General features: G+C 42.7%; 1 protein-coding gene across 4 annotated transcripts in view; it reads left to right on the plus strand.

The window, feature by feature from the left end:
* Positions 1 to 248: 248 nt before the first annotated feature.
* The window catches only part of peli3 (pellino E3 ubiquitin protein ligase family member 3), a 36,877-nt gene continuing 21,483 nt past the window's right edge, over positions 249 to 15,642 (plus strand). Inside the window, exons 1-5 of one of the 4 annotated variants that reach the window (XM_037480312.2) lie at positions 249 to 478; positions 10,649 to 10,849; positions 11,693 to 11,822; positions 12,579 to 12,680; positions 13,363 to 13,587. In XM_037480312.2, coding sequence (XP_037336209.1) covers positions 10,677 to 10,849; positions 11,693 to 11,822; positions 12,579 to 12,680; positions 13,363 to 13,587 — 630 coding nt within the window. In that variant the 5' untranslated portion in view covers positions 249 to 478; positions 10,649 to 10,676. Of the gene's footprint in view, positions 479 to 509; positions 653 to 3,097; positions 5,213 to 10,648; positions 10,850 to 11,692; positions 11,823 to 12,578; positions 12,681 to 13,362; positions 13,588 to 15,642 lie in introns of those variants that run through there. The other 3 variants (XM_037480311.2, XM_037480310.2, XM_037480308.2) reach the window with 3 other exon arrangements.

The raw sequence follows: 15,642 nt of genomic DNA on the forward strand, positions 1-15,642 counted from the left end.
TCAGTTAGGGTGTGTGTTCTGATGCATTGGTGCATTATTAAATCCACGAAGGCACCAGAGTTTGGATCCCCGAATTTACTGGATGTGCTAAAAGGCAGCACAACATTCGTGTAATAAATGTATTTTTGAAAGAGAGAGAGAGAGAGAGAGGGATGGGGGAGAGAGAGAGACGTAGGCGTGACATCGTGCAGTCTGCTCTTACATCCCAACAGGAGTGAACGGTTTCGCAGACTCCGGTGTAACGGAGGAGAGGCGACGCCACCGCTCCTGATGCCCTGCGCTGCTTCTTATTTTTCCCACTTCTCCTTCTTCCTCCTCTCCACTCGTCCTCTCCATCTCTCCGCTTGTCAGGCCGCGCGGGGACTGAAAGCACCCGCTTCCCAGACACAAGCGCGCACCCGCCCGCCCGCCCGCCCAGAAGGAAGAGTAGCACACAGATCCGAGCCGGTCCCGGACCTCCGTTGGCAAACATCAGCGGGTACGGGCCTGTTTATCTGCTTCCCCCTCCATCAGCTGTCTTGTATTCTAGTGGCCCCCGTCCCACAAGAGCCGATGGCCTGCTGTCCGCTTTTGCTGCTCTTCCAGCGACACGATTTGCGTTAAAGTCACCTTTATGTTTGTGGATTTCTCGCCCGACGTGAATCTTTATGAGGTAAATTTAAATTGGCCCGTGATGGCAAACTGGAAGTGACGCAAAATGGGACTATGGTCTTACTTTTTTTTCTCTTTGATTTTGCTTTGTTATTGAGCGTTGTGTTTTTTATTTTGCTGTGTGTGTGTGACTGGGAGACTTGTGTTTGTGCGTAAGCAGGGCGTGCGTATGCTCGTGGGAGTGTGCGTTGTTTGTGCGGTGGAATCCCACATGTACAAACCCATCCGTCACGATGGACACAAAGCCTTGTTTATGTTGCGGCCACCTGACATCTCCATGTTAAAAATGGGTGTGAAATGATTCCTTTGGCGTGGATCACTCATTTCCCCCCATTTTCAAGCAAAAAAAAAAAACTACTACTACCGGGCAGGGCCGATCCGCTTAGACACTATGGTGGCTCGATAGAGGGCAGGAGAAGAAGTAGTAGGTGCGCATCCGTGCATCCACGCACAGCGTGGCCCGGGGAACACGCAATCCGCCGCAATCCGCACAGCGGAGCAGGAGTAATGAGGGGAGACAGAGGCCATGTTTGAATCATCTGGACCCGAAACGAAGCCCTCTGGCGCACTAACAGCTCCTGCTTCTAGATGGTTCTGGGATGCTTCCAGGAGGAGAGGATTTGGTGGGAATGTTGAGGGGAAATGAGCTCATAATGGCTCAAAACACACACAAAAGAGTAGCAGCAGTGGAGCTTTGATGTTATTCCTGATCCAGCTAAATGTGCTGGTTATTGAGTGATAGGTGTAGCTTGCTGTGCAGATGACAGCATGGACACATTGGCCTAAACATGCTTGGGGATGTTTTGATAAGAGGTGAGCGATGCTCAAACATGTAAAACCAGATGGTCCGGTGGGTGTTGTCCACCTATGCATTAATGCATGTGACGTAGGAATCTATAAATATGTATGTTTCTAGACAGAAGAGATACAATATTTCATACTAGTAAAAAGTGGTATTAAAACCTGTTCAGTTAAGGACACTCATGTGTTTGCTTGCTACAGCCTCACTTGGTCTGGTACGACCAGTAGCCTATTGGTGCTAAAGCTATCTGTTAGCGAGCAAAATTAATGTATCTTTATAACTGACTTGAGTATTTTCGTGCCTCTGTTACACTTTGGTTTGGCCATCAAACTGCCGGGCTAACCTTAAAGATACCCTTTTGTCAAAAGAACAATATCGGCAGTGATTGTTTCACAATAAAACAAAGAGAAGATAAAAGAAACTTCAGAGTTTTCACTTTAAAATCTTTTGAAAGAAACACAAGGCAAACAACCAATACGTTGTTGCCTCTGCCAACATACAAAATACAGTAATCAAAGTAAACAGGAAACAGTTGTAGCACCCGTATCACCACTCTGTGAGTCACTCACGTGAGAATGGAGGGTGCTTGAGTTCGATGTATTAATGTGTATAAAACCGTTTTAACAATAAGCTACTTAATAAATAATGAGACCCAGAGATGGTTGTTCTTTTATCAAAAGTAAAATAATTAGGGTAACACCCTTGTTTATTTTAATACAATAATTACTTTCCCCCCCAAACACAACATTACCAAACAGACAGAAATAAATAACCAAAACTTCCCCAAAACGTAAATAACAAACTCAACATGTAGTGATACACCCAAATAGTATCACTGACGTTACCTCAACATACGGTTACAACAATAACAACAAACACTCCCCCCTCCCAAGTGTCTTGCAACCAGTATTAGCCAATGCGGTGTTGGGCCCAACCACACACACGGCCACACAAGTTCCAGTTACTTACGGCACACGAGAGACGAGAAAAAACACGTGGCCGGCCGGTTCGGTCCGACAACAACTTTGAGTGCGATGAAATCCCTCTCAAAACATTGAGTGCGCTGAAACTCCGGTACGCGATGCGATCCACCACACACTCCCGGCCTCGACCACCGTGCTAGCAAGCTCAGCTCCCTCGATGGCGACCTCCGCTGCGTCTTTCCCGCTCCGTCCGACCGGGTGTCGGCTTCGGTCTTTCCGCCGTTTCCGGGCTCACAAATCCACCGAGTCCGCGGTCAGCTTCTTCCAGCCTCCCGCGCCGGTTTATTCCGCTTTTCCCTCTCTTGCTAGCGTCTTGTTGCTCTCTTCCTCCAACGCCGGCGTCGTGTCCTTCACGATCCCTCGTTTTTTTTTACCCCCCCCCCCAAAACCTTCCAGCACTTTCTACTCACGTCTCTTCCCAACCCAATGACCATTGGCTATACAGCGTGAATACCTAGCTGACCAATAATACTGTAACATACAGTAAGTAATAAAAGGCTTTTTATTACTCCAAGACAAATAAACATCTCCCTATTTAGAATTAAAGTGTCCCCTATTATCTGTTTAATATAAAATAAACATTTAGTTGGGTTTTTTATAGGCAGGCCACTCATTTTAGAACGTACAACTATAAGTCCTAAGTTCACCAGGGGACTACACAGTATTAAATGGATTCTTTTGAATTGTGATACAGTTGTTTAGAGAAAGCCCTTGAAACATAGGAACCTCAATCAAAAAGAGACACAAGGCAGTTTTGTTAATGTGAGCTATTTTTATTTCTTAATTAGCCAAATACCGCCATAATAAAATCTGGAAATCAAAAGATTGGAAAACATTTTATTCCAAAAATAGTACAAAGTAAAAAAAAAAAAAATGTGTTATGGTCTCCAAAACCACTGCTCGGAACAAGCAATTTTGTGTTTATGTGCGTGTGTCTGTGAGAGATGAGGTAACTCAGGAGCAACCTACCTGTCAGGCTCTCACAAAGGCCAAGAGGTCAAACTGAGAGGAGGTGAGTCGGCCGATTAAAAACAACAACAGTTTTGAGCTGCTGTTAAACTGTTTCAAAGTGGTTCCTCCAGCTTTAGTTGGAGGTCATTTCAACATGATTCAATTCTCTTTACTTCAGGTTCATTTTAAACCCAACATTTAAAATATTAAATGACTGGTCAACTATAATCTACTGCTAATTTTGAGTCATTTTTAAGAAACTAAAATTGTAATTCCCTGATTCAACCTTAGATGTGAATACTCCCCCAAGACAGTACATGTTGTGTACATGTAGGACAAAACGAAACATTTAAGGAGCTCATCTTAGACTTGGATTTGTGGATGTGAATGTGGATGTTTTCAAATTTTATAGACAAAACCTCCATATGGATCCATCAACACGGAAAAGCTTTTTTTGTTGCAGCCCATGTTCTCCCACTCGTAGCTCTGCCTGGTGGCAGGAAGGTCCTGTTTTAGTGAAGAGCAGAGTTTAAGCTTCATTCTTTTACTGTATGTTAATAGTTTTGTGCTATAAAACAAGTTATTCAGGAAAAGGAATGACTCGACCCAACCAGCAGGCCAATGCGAGTGTCAGTGGACTCATCACTTAACCCAGCAGTGTTCAAACTAACGTTTTTCAGTTTTTTCCATTATTTTCTGTACAAGTGCTAGCAGTTCACTGTAGAACAAACCGGCAATCTGATATAACAAGACCACAGTGTACACCATTGCCACCTGGTATTGACTCGCAGTCTGTAGTAATGCTAATGCTAGAAGCCAGTTCATCTTCAATCACTTGTCTTATGTTCTGAATCTGCGTTGTCATTTCCCCGTCAGAATAACAAACAATAACTACATTTAAATGTACAGTAATGTTTCACTATTTTTTGGGATACAATATGACTCATGTAAACACCATGTTTTGTTATTAATTTGTGAAATTCAGAATTAGGCGTCATTCCAAATGGAGCCTTTTCAGATAAAGTACAGTACGTGGGGTATACCGATATTATTTGGGTTTGGGCCTGTATCCGGCCGTCATTGGTATCCCTCAGAAACCTGATCGTGACCTTTAAACAGCCGTGATGTTGCTTCTCTGTCAGCTGTTTGCTTCTCTAGTTGAGTGCCTTTTTTGATTGCAGCGAGCATCGCTTGATGATGAGGTGATGGATCTTAAACGTTTCCCATTTGCTTTCATCTCTGTTTCCGGGGGTCAGGCCTGTCTGCTAACAGGGTTCAGGGGAACTTGCCTCCTTTGATATTTAAATAGAGCCTATGTTTGCTACGGGTGTATTCTTCTCTCCGTCTGAGAATTTCTCCATTACAGATCTTTTTTCCTTTCTTTCGATAGATGGTCGGTCTAAATAGGACCAGAAAGGACTGCGGGTCACCTTCTCCGTCAAAACCTAGCAGCAGCCACACACATGCCCCAATGTATCGCCATAGATGCATAGTTGTAGTAATATATCGTTGGTTTGTATTCCTCGAAAGAAACTAAAGGTTTGTGTTGACACAGTAAAACTGCTAAAATAGCGAGACACAATGTTCATGTAACACTGTTTGATTCATTACATAGTGGCATGCTCTTAGTGCGTAAAATGAAGAGCAAGTCTAGTCGTACAAAATAGCTACAAACTTACCCAGAATGTAAACAGTAAAAATCGGGAATTATAATATTTCTATTTCATCTTTGACTTAATGACTTTCACATCTAACAACTTTGCTTTGTCTCTTGTGGTAGTTCGGAGATGTTTGTGTGCTACCAGTCCAAACAGATATCGTCTTGGTGAGTGTGTTAGCATGCTGATGTTGGCATTTAGCTTAAAACACAAATGTGCCTCGGGTTATACTCTCAGAAGGACGTACAGTATACACACCTGCATGCATGTACCACAAAGGACGACTGGTGTATACAAGTTGGAGACCTTCAGTTCTGCCGAGTGAACCCAATACTGAAGTGTCTTTAATTTGCATTCTCTTTGACTGGTTGAATGAAAGCTTATGGGAAAATGACTCTTAGTACCGATTGTAAACATACGTTCAATGACCTCAATCTCTAGTTTCATATATTTTACTCAACATGCTCCTTTAGTAAATGATGTTTTATTTTATTTAAAGTCAGATAAACCATAAAGCAAAGTATGCTTTGGGCCAGGCCTACTCTTATTGCTGCTGCTACTAGAGACATATACTTCTACCGTACTCTCCTCTTCACTTCTTAGCGTTCAAAATATGGTAACTGTTGTTCATTGACTGCAAAAAACAACAGCGAGGCAACAACCGTAATCCAAGATGATGACTGAGAAATACTCAAGGCTTCATATACACCTTCCACAAAACAATGGGTGACGTCCCAATAACTGCATATACTTCTACAGTCTATGGCAGAGTTCCCAATAGGTTGATCCCTGTTTTTTTTTTTTATATCAACCCGCTGTTGGTACGCAGCGCTGTTGTAACCGTTTCCACTACTACTTGTTCGTGTGACTACTACACTACCCCCCCACCCCCCCCCCCCCCCACCCCCGGCCTGTGTTCCATACATTCTGTTTCTATGTGTCTAGAGACAAAGCTAACAGCGTTGCCTCATCAATCTCATTCACGCATTGCGATATTAGCTCAGATGCAGGTAGGAAGAGATGGTGGGCTTGATTCAGTGGTCTGGAACAATATTCCATGTACTCCATCAATGTAAATTCAAAACATGATTCAAGGAAAGACATTTTTAGGAAAGACGGAGTGCAACTAAATGCGAGCGGAATGAGAAAAGTGAGAGACAAGGAGGGAGTGCAGGCGGGATTCGGTAGTGGGGGGAGGGTATCCAAGCGTTCATAACACTTGCTTGTAGGATGTGTACAGTCTAAAGAGTTACATAACTTGGAGCAGACATGCTCCCTGGCTCTCATGCTTTCAAGTATAAAAACATAAGCAACACATCTGTGTGTCTGATCTGCTGTTCCATACATAAAGGTTTGATTTAAGAAGAACAATCTGCCGTCATTGTTACATTTTAATTTGATGTAATATGACTGACGCTGTAAAAGCAGTCTCATTTCCAGGGAAAATGTTAAAACAGGTTGAAGATATAAAAATAGTGTGATGGGTTCAGTCATGAGGCCATAATTCACTGTAGAGTTCATTTGTCAGGTGTATATTTAGCCCTCTGTTCATTTGTATCTGCAGGAGACAAATTTGACTCTTCCTTTCTTTCTCTCTTTTGTCTCTCTCTCTCTCTCTCTCTCTCTCTCTCTCGCTCTCTCTCTCCCTCTCTCTCTCTCTATCTATCTCTACCACACACACTCGCCCTCCCCTGCAGTGGGCTGTGACAGAGAGAAGGAGAGGAAACAAACAAAAACAAGCAAGCGTTACTGGATGGAGGGGGAGGTTATCTACAATATCTAAACCATTGAATTTAATTATATCCACATATAAGAACAATAGTGTAATAATTATAATGAAGCAATCATGACACCAGTGCACAAAAGAAAATCAAGAGTTAGATAAATATGTATTCATATAAGTAATTCTTAATCCTTAATTAAACCTGTTAATAATAACAATAACTAACTACTAATAACAGAATCTCAGCCAATATGGAGATATGTGCAGGCTTATTGCTTTTGCTCTGTGGCACTGTGCTGAATAGCGAACATGGAGCTGTGCTGTGTGGTGGTGCGTCGGTTGGGTGATTGGTTCTGCGTGGTTTACAGGGTGGTGTTATTTGTAGTGTGTTGGGTTGTGTAATGCCGTGTGTCAGTGTGTTTAGCAGTTGCAGGTCCTACAAACCCTCCAGCCACTACACTCTGCTCCTATGGACTGCATTGCCTTTATCTGTTTCTATTATTCTCTCCTTCCTTTGTCTTCCTTTGTTAGACAGCTTTTCTTTGTGTGTGTGTGTGTCTCTCTCTCTCTCTCTCTCTCTCTCTCTCTCTCTCCTCCTACAGGATGTGGCTGCGAGTTGATTAGAAAATGTGTGGCATAGAAGAGGCAATCCATCACTCTGCCAAAGAACGCCACTTCCGCGCATGCGCTCACTCCTTTCCCTCTTTTCCCTCCTCCCTCTTCATCAACCTCACAGATTGTCCAAGCTTGTGTGTGTTTTTCTAAAGAGACCAGCAGCATCTCACATCTGCCCCTCTTTTCCTTTTATTCCCCTCACCTCTCCCTGCCCTTCAAATCCACTCCCCCTCTTCCGCCTCTTCTTTACTGCCACATCCTTCCCCGTCTCCTCTAGATCCCCTCATCCACTAGATCCCACCCATCCAGCCATGACAGTCATGCCTCTTTTGCTTTTTTTGGATCGTCCTCGTGATGAATCTCAGTGAGGTCATTTACAGTGCAGAGACTAAAAAAACGTGAAGAAATAAAAAAAAAACGGGGGCACGTTCGCAGTGAAATATTGATTAACCTCCCTACATTAGACAAGAGCATAATCCTTTCTGTGATGTTGCTGTGGTGATATCTACTTATATAGCTCTTTTAAATCTATTTTATACTAAGAATCATTCTAAGCATATGCCAGAAAACTCCTAGAGTGGCTTTTAGCACCGGAGTAACTTGAAAAAAATGCTGTGGTACCAACCTGTCAATCACTAGAAATATGAGACTCTAAGGGGCCATCATTTACTAAATGATCATCATGCTGTATTGAAGACTTGAAACTAGAGACTCTATGTATTGGTGGCCTCAGTCGTTATGGAGTTTGTTCAGTTGACGTATGGAACTTAGGTTGTATAAAAACAAGTGATAGAAGGCAACCAGAGTTAAGATTATTTTAATTGAGATATCACTAACACTATCTAGAGTAAACTTCCACACACAATATCTGGTCAATTTTAATGTCACTCCTCGGAACCTGAGACGTTTTTACCTATAGCTTCCCACCTATAAAGGGCACTTATGGTCATTATGGTCTGTAAGGGTTCCCCCAGCCAATCTATTGGGGGGCAGATAATGATCTTGTGTCACCTGTGTGGGATTGGGGATAAATATTAGGAGAAGAAAAAAAAGTCTACTCCCTCATTACCAGATTGCAATGGTGTTTGGATGACCGGCACAGTTTTTATGATCAATAATTTTGAGGCTATGAATACCTTTTTTTTGACGAAGTTCATAACAATCAATACAGCATTCTTCCAACCAGAGGGAGCCCCCTTTTCTATTTCTTCTGCTTGCTTTTTATTGTCTTCACTCTCCCTTCATTTGCTTCGGTGCACCCAGCCTCCCCTGAGTGTAATCTGTCTCCACCTCTGCACTGCTTCCACCGCTCAATACCCAGCAAAGGCAACAGAGAGATTGGCTAATGAAATGGCCACTGGCTGCTTGAGTCGGCCTTCTGTAGTCCATCATCTGATTATGAAGGAGTTCTCTGCTCATTGGGACCCGTCAGATGGCCAAAATTTGATCAGGTCTAATAACGGCCGTGCAGTACACTCACAAGAAGTGTAGTTTGGGCAGGGTGGCTTTGAGTGAACAGGGATTGCAAGGGGCCGTTCCCTAATGCTGACACAGAAAAATCAAGACCGGAACAGAAGGAAGCATCCAAGCATTTGAGAGTATTTTCAATATTATTACGTTTCAACTCCCAGCATGATTATCTAATCTGCTCAAAAGGGAGAACAAAGCTTGAAGGGCTTTTTCATGCTTTTGCACTGCTCGCTTTCCACCATGTGTAGGTGTCTCGCCCACTTTTGATTAATAATAGGCTTGAGCATTAAGAACAGGCTTAGAACCTGTGTGCAGAGATGGGGATTGAGCTTTGTTTGACTTGAGTGTTGAGTCCAAGGTGTTTTAATGCAAAGCCTTAGTTTGATCTGACAGGACTGCGATGGAAAGCATTAAAACACAATTCTACAATACAATAAAAATGTAATTGAAATTAAAGCGCTTAATTAATTTGTCCTCTGATGTTTGTTTTGTGGCAGGAGTCTAAGGGACATGCTTTCTTTGTCTGTTTCAAACACTTCACTCCAGGCTCCATATTTGAAACTAGGAGTCACAAAGTGTAAATCACGCATAAAATGGCACATATGTCTTAAAGGATGAACAGCGTTCATAGATAGGAATCTGCCTTTGTGGAAGAGACTGGATCACTTGACCCTATCCAATCCTATTAGGAAGGGCTGGATGTTCTCTTGAAGCTCTGGGTCAGCAAACAGAAAGCACTCCATTCAAAATAAAGTGGATGACAATTACCAGAAGAGCCAACGTCACAAAGACTGGAGCCGGTCAACCATCTTCTGCTGCAGCAATGACACATTTAGCTGTTTATTCCTGAACATTTAGGGTCTATCAAAGTTTAAGGTCTGGAAATGACAGATGTATTAGCATGGCCGATAGCTAAAGGTTTGGAGAAGACTGCAACTGTCACATATTAGCATTGCTAATAGATAAAGGACTGTAATCAAGAAATATATTATCATGGCCAATAGCTAATGGTCTGGAGGTGACAAATATATTAGCATGACCAATTGCTAAAAGAAATAGAAATTACTGATAAAGCATGGTTGATAGATAATGAACTGTAAATGACTGGTATCAACATGGCCAATAGCTTAATAGCTAACGGTCTGATAATAACCAATATATTAGCAAGACCAATAGCTTAAGTTCTGTAACTGACGATATATTAGCATGACGAATAGATAAAGGTCTGGAAAGTACCAATGTATAAGCATGGCTGATGGCTAAAGGTCTTGAATGATAAAGTCTATTAAAATGGCCAGTATCAGGATTTCACAGCGGCCTATTTATGCGCCTAATTGATAAAGAAAATAAATCAAGTATAAATCATTGCTTCTTCAGAAATTCAAAAAGACATCTGCAATGGGAAGCACTGGCCAACAGTTATCGCTGTTGTCCTCGCTTATATTTGTAAGAAAATCAAAATAATTGTTGGTTTGCATCAAATTGGCTGCCCATTCACAAGTTACCAAATTGATTACTCTTCTTGTTGATCCCTCAGTTGTTTCCTGCCTCGTCTTCTGAAAACACACACTTAAGAGATCGATCAGATCACAGAGACAGATTTGGCCAGTCATATACACACTTGTGTTCCTCATGACAGTTTTTTTTTTTTTATTGCATTCTACTGTGACATTTAAGTTTTATCAGTAACCAAAAAAACGTGCTGACACCAGTCACACATCTGTCCATCTTGGTACATTATACTGTGTATCTCTTTCTCTCTTTCCTTCCTCTCCACGAACCCCCCCCCCCCCAGCAGCGAGCCCCAGTTGTGGCCGGTGGGCATGGTTTTGGAGGGCAGCTCAGAGGCGCTGTGTCCCCCCCCATCTCTAGAGCTGCGCCCATCCTGCAACAAGAGCCAGCCCTCGCCTCCTCTGGGCTCAAGCTCGCAACCCCACGACGGAGTTTTCCCTGAGGACAAGGAGCCCGTCAAGTACGGCGAGCTCATCGTCTTAGGGTGAGTGAGATATTCAAGTGCCGATCCTTGCTGAAGTACATTTTGTTTAAGAGTCAGACTGTAGTTGAGTATAAGTTTGCGATATGCAGGGGGGGGGGGGCAGTAGCTGCCTCCAACATCCATCCAATCATGGCCTCTCTGTGACCCAGGCGAATGCAGCATCAAATGGAATAATCAGGGCTGCTGTTACTGGCTAACTCATCCGATTTGAAACATATCCAAGGGTATTCCTGTTGCATCAAATATTTTAGAGTGACGTTTGGTTCCCATTTAGGTAAACACAATATTTGCTGTTAGTAGTCATTTAGAAAAAGGAAATCATATTCCAGAGTCAACTGGCCTAACTGGTAGAATTAGGTTGAATATGAAATTCAAAAGGCATTCGATACAGTCAATTTTATGCAATAAATGTGAGGCTATAGGGTGTGATAAACTAGCGCATATTAATCATATTCAGCGTGAAAATATTAATGGAACGTTATCAGATCCAGAAGTGGTCCGTCGGGCGTTTGGCAGGGATCAATCTTGGAGACCAGCAATGGGAACTACAAACCGTAAAACTAGAAATGTGCCATGTTCCCAAATTTAAAAGGTTTTATAATTATGTTGTGCCTAGATTTTATGCATAAAGTCATAGGCGTTAACATGATTTGCAGGTGTGGTGTCAACTATTCTTTCTTAGTTAAGACATTATCAAGGCAAAGCTTTACTTATTTAATTTGCATATATGACATATATCACTTCTTAGAATTTGGACAAAGCAACAAGTCATGAATAAAATAAAAGGTATTTATCATCATCCATTTATTAACATTATTACAATGATCTTCTTATGCTTCACAGGCATAATGGGTCGCTGGCCAATGGGGACAAGGGTCGCAGAAGAAGTCGCTTGGCCCTCTATAAGAGACCTAAAGCCAACGGGGTCAAACCTGATGTCATCCACAATGTCTCAACCCCTCTGGTGTCAAAGGTGAGTTCACAGCTCGGTCTCCTGACCCAGGTAGAAATGAACCAGATTCTATATCCCAGGATTTGCCAAATTTTGGCAAATTAATGTTATATCAACAAATAAATATCTACATCCATTACTACAACTGCCAATATTTAGTTTGAATACCAAATATTCCCTAACTTGAAAAAATGTAATTTGCAGAATAGAATTGGCTGTTATGTATTCTTTCTTTACATGTGACATTGACGTATGTTAGCATTGTAAACTTGTTAGCATTGTGAACATATTAGCATGCTAGTGTCAGCTTTTAGTTGAAGCACTGCTTTTCCTATCTGTATGCGTCTACTCCTAATATAATATATTGTAGCTTAGGATTTCTATCTCATAACAATATATCAGCCGATGATTCAATTCAGTTAAATTCAATTCATTTTATTTTGTACAGCCCAAAATCACATGCTGTCTGTACACATGCAACATCCTCTGTCCCGAAACCCTCACATCGGCACAGGAAAAACTCTCCAAAAAATACGGAACCCTTCCATGGGGAGAAAGGGGAGGAGCCTTAAGGGAGAACGTCAGAGAAGGGATCCCTCTCCCAGGATGGAGAGATTACAATGGATGTCATGTGTACAGAATTATAAGATGTGTAATTTTATTTAGAGCTGGCATTGTCCCTCTGGAACAGGAAATGTCCTCTGGTATATTGTGCTGGAGGCCAGACCTTCAGCTCTACTTGTCATGTGACCTGGATAATGTCTCTTCTGTTGGCAGGCACTCAGCAACAAAAGCCAGCACAGCATCTCCTACACATTGTCACGGAGCCACTCTGTCATTGTGGAGTACACCCATGACACCAACACAGACATGTTTCAGGTCAGTGTTTGCCACACACACACTCGCAAAGACTAGTGCCATGCCACCTTCATATTTGACCTTTTTGCGATACTGTAGAAAAAAGGCACGTTAAATGTAAAAAGGCCATTAGAAAGTAGCATAAATGGGTGAGAGAACCTTATAATTTCACTTATATCTGTGAAAGTTAGGGAAAGTTAATTGGCCCGTTGGTAAACTCCGCCCTGCAAACGCAGACTGCCCAAAAGTAGAGTATATTCTGGAGAGCTGATTAGCTTCTTCCAGCTTGAGAGAGCCTAAACATTTCGTTCAAAATCATGTATTTTTCTGTTCTTCTTCCTACCTCCTAAGTAAAGTTAATACATCCTTGTTGTCGCACAATTGTGGAGAGACAGCACTGGCAGGCAATGGCAAGTCTGTGAGACACCTGAGCCATTACTATTACAACTGGCCTGACGATATATTGGAAGTTGTCTTTGAGGGAAGCAACAATTTGAAAAACAACTAATTTGGTCAGTAACAGATGATTTAGTATTCCAAGGTGGACGTCTCAAAGACAAGCACTGCTAATAGTATCTGAATGGTTAAATACCCACGTGAGTAGGAAAATATGTTTAGTCTAGCTAACAACTGTGATTCTCTACGGTTCATCTTCTGGTCATGTTTTTTCAAAATATTGATTCCTCTCTCCGGGTTCCGTCAGATTGGTCGGTCCACAGAGAGCATGATCGACTTTGTGGTGACGGACACGGCGGGCTGCAGCAGTGGTCAGGGTGGGGGCTCAGCAGGGGAGGGCGGCGGCGGAGGCCAGTCAGCCCAGAGCACCATCTCCCGCTACGCCTGCCGCATCATGTGCGAACGCAGTGCTCCCTACACAGCCCGCATCTACGCCGCCGGCTTCGACTCCTCCAAGAACATCTTCCTGGGGGTGAGTGTTCTCCCTCGTGAGCGCCAGACTTCTCCTGGCCAAACCCGCTCGGGGACCAGTAACCAGGGCAACTGTGGTCAGAGCAACATCGGGGATGGGACCGTGCCCGCCCACGGGTGACATCACAGCTATGAGGATGGTGTCACTGTATGTGACCTGTCTCAAGGAAGCATGGGAGAGGAAGGAACAGCGTTTATGTGTGTGTGTGTGTGTGTGTGTGTGTGTGTGTGTGTGTGTGTTGATGTGTCAGTAAACAAACACCATGTTTTAACATTTGCGTGCAGTGTATTGTACACGTGTTAGTTTGCTTTCAACCAGCTAGCTCATGTGTCACCCTGTTGGAGATATCCTCAGCTCGTACTTCGATGAGTACAATATCAGCACAACCTGTGGGCCAACCTACAAGAATGATATGCAAAAATACAAATCTTCAGTTTGATCACAGTCGTACCATTACTTTTCCAGTGGGTGGCCAAGTGGTTCTTACACTGAAAGACCCACTTTAAATGAACCAGAAGGACCCTTAAACGGAAAGGAGAGCTCGGCTTATGTCCATTAACATGACACAGTCATGTGCCATCAGGCTGACTTAGCACTCCCCCGCTGGGCTTTGTCTTGCTGTATTTCCGGTTCCAACTCAATATTGGAATGGCATTTAATAAATGTCATTTGTTTTCCAATGAACTATAGAATAGTCATATCCCCTGTACTGTACTCAGCTATGACACCCCTTGATGATAAATTTTACTGCGGGTGGAAGCTGGCATGGCGGATGTTCTAAAACGTCACATCTAGGTGCACAGAAGCCATGTAAGCCCATAATAGCCTGTTGGAGCTATATTGTTATTTTTGTTTATTTTGGGCTTGAGTTAATTTATAGCTTCATTTATTCATTTATTTTCTTGCTAAGGTTAATTTGGTTTATTTTGTATTTATGCTTTACTTGTATTGTCGTTTATTGGTCACATGGTGTTATGTTCATTTGCATAAAGTAGGTCAAGGTGGGAGGTGCTTCAGGCTAGGAGGGCATATGGTTTTTTACCAGCGTGAGAGAGGCAGCAGGAATGTCTGTGAGCTTACTTATGTGTGTGAATAAACCTCCTTCAACTCAATCTTGGTATGGACAGCACTTTGCTTTGGTACCTCTGAACCTGCGTAAAGCCTAACCATGACCTAGCCTCAAGTGGCCATTTGAGAAGTTTGTTATTATTTGTTTGGTTTAAGTTTATGGACAAATGGCCACTACATTAAGTAAAAAACCCGCCCTGGATATATCGTTGGTTTACGTGGATACTGGACTTGTCGTTTGCTGGATTACCGTTTGGAAAGTGGATTACTCACCTGGATGCGGGAGACAAACAAAGGAAAGGGCCTAGGAGTGAGGGAGGCGTGGGCTGGATACAGTGCAAACATTGAATAATACGACCCATCCGACAGTGTAAAGTTTCCTTGGACACCGTACTGGATAACGGTGACAATACTGGAGCGCTGGAGCTGCACTACGGAGTGGAGGACATTATCTGCTGCAATTTGAATTCGCAAAGGCCCAAAGCCTTCACAGGTGATGCGCACGGCCGCGCGCAACAACAACAGCTACTGCGTGCATTCAACTCTGTGTACAAAGGCAACCACCGCAACAAGCAAAGTTCCACAAGGTATGTGCTTTATTCAGTCTTGGCAAACAACTCTGTGTGTGTACATGACCGACATCAACAAAGAGTAAAATGTCTGACGTTGCATCTAAAGCCACGAGCGACACGGCGCTTCCTACAAGAAGACGCACAAGTTTTACTGCTAAAGGAATGATGTTTTTTATGCAAACGTGTCAGGAAAAGAGATCGATGCAATGCAGACGAGCCAAATCGTGTATGAATCAGATGGATAAGTTGATGCATTCTGCAGACAATATTGATGCAGTCAAGTCTCTTTTGGATCAAATGATAATATGTGTTGATGAGGCAAAACAACATCATTTGTCATTTATGTCACTGGACATACCTCAGGATGAGAAGGAGAAACAAGATAAATATTTTGAACAAAAGGAAAAGTGTTTTT

Source organism: Pungitius pungitius, chromosome 1, assembly GCF_949316345.1.
Source record: "Pungitius pungitius chromosome 1, fPunPun2.1, whole genome shotgun sequence".
NCBI lineage: Eukaryota > Metazoa > Chordata > Actinopteri > Perciformes > Gasterosteidae > Pungitius > Pungitius pungitius.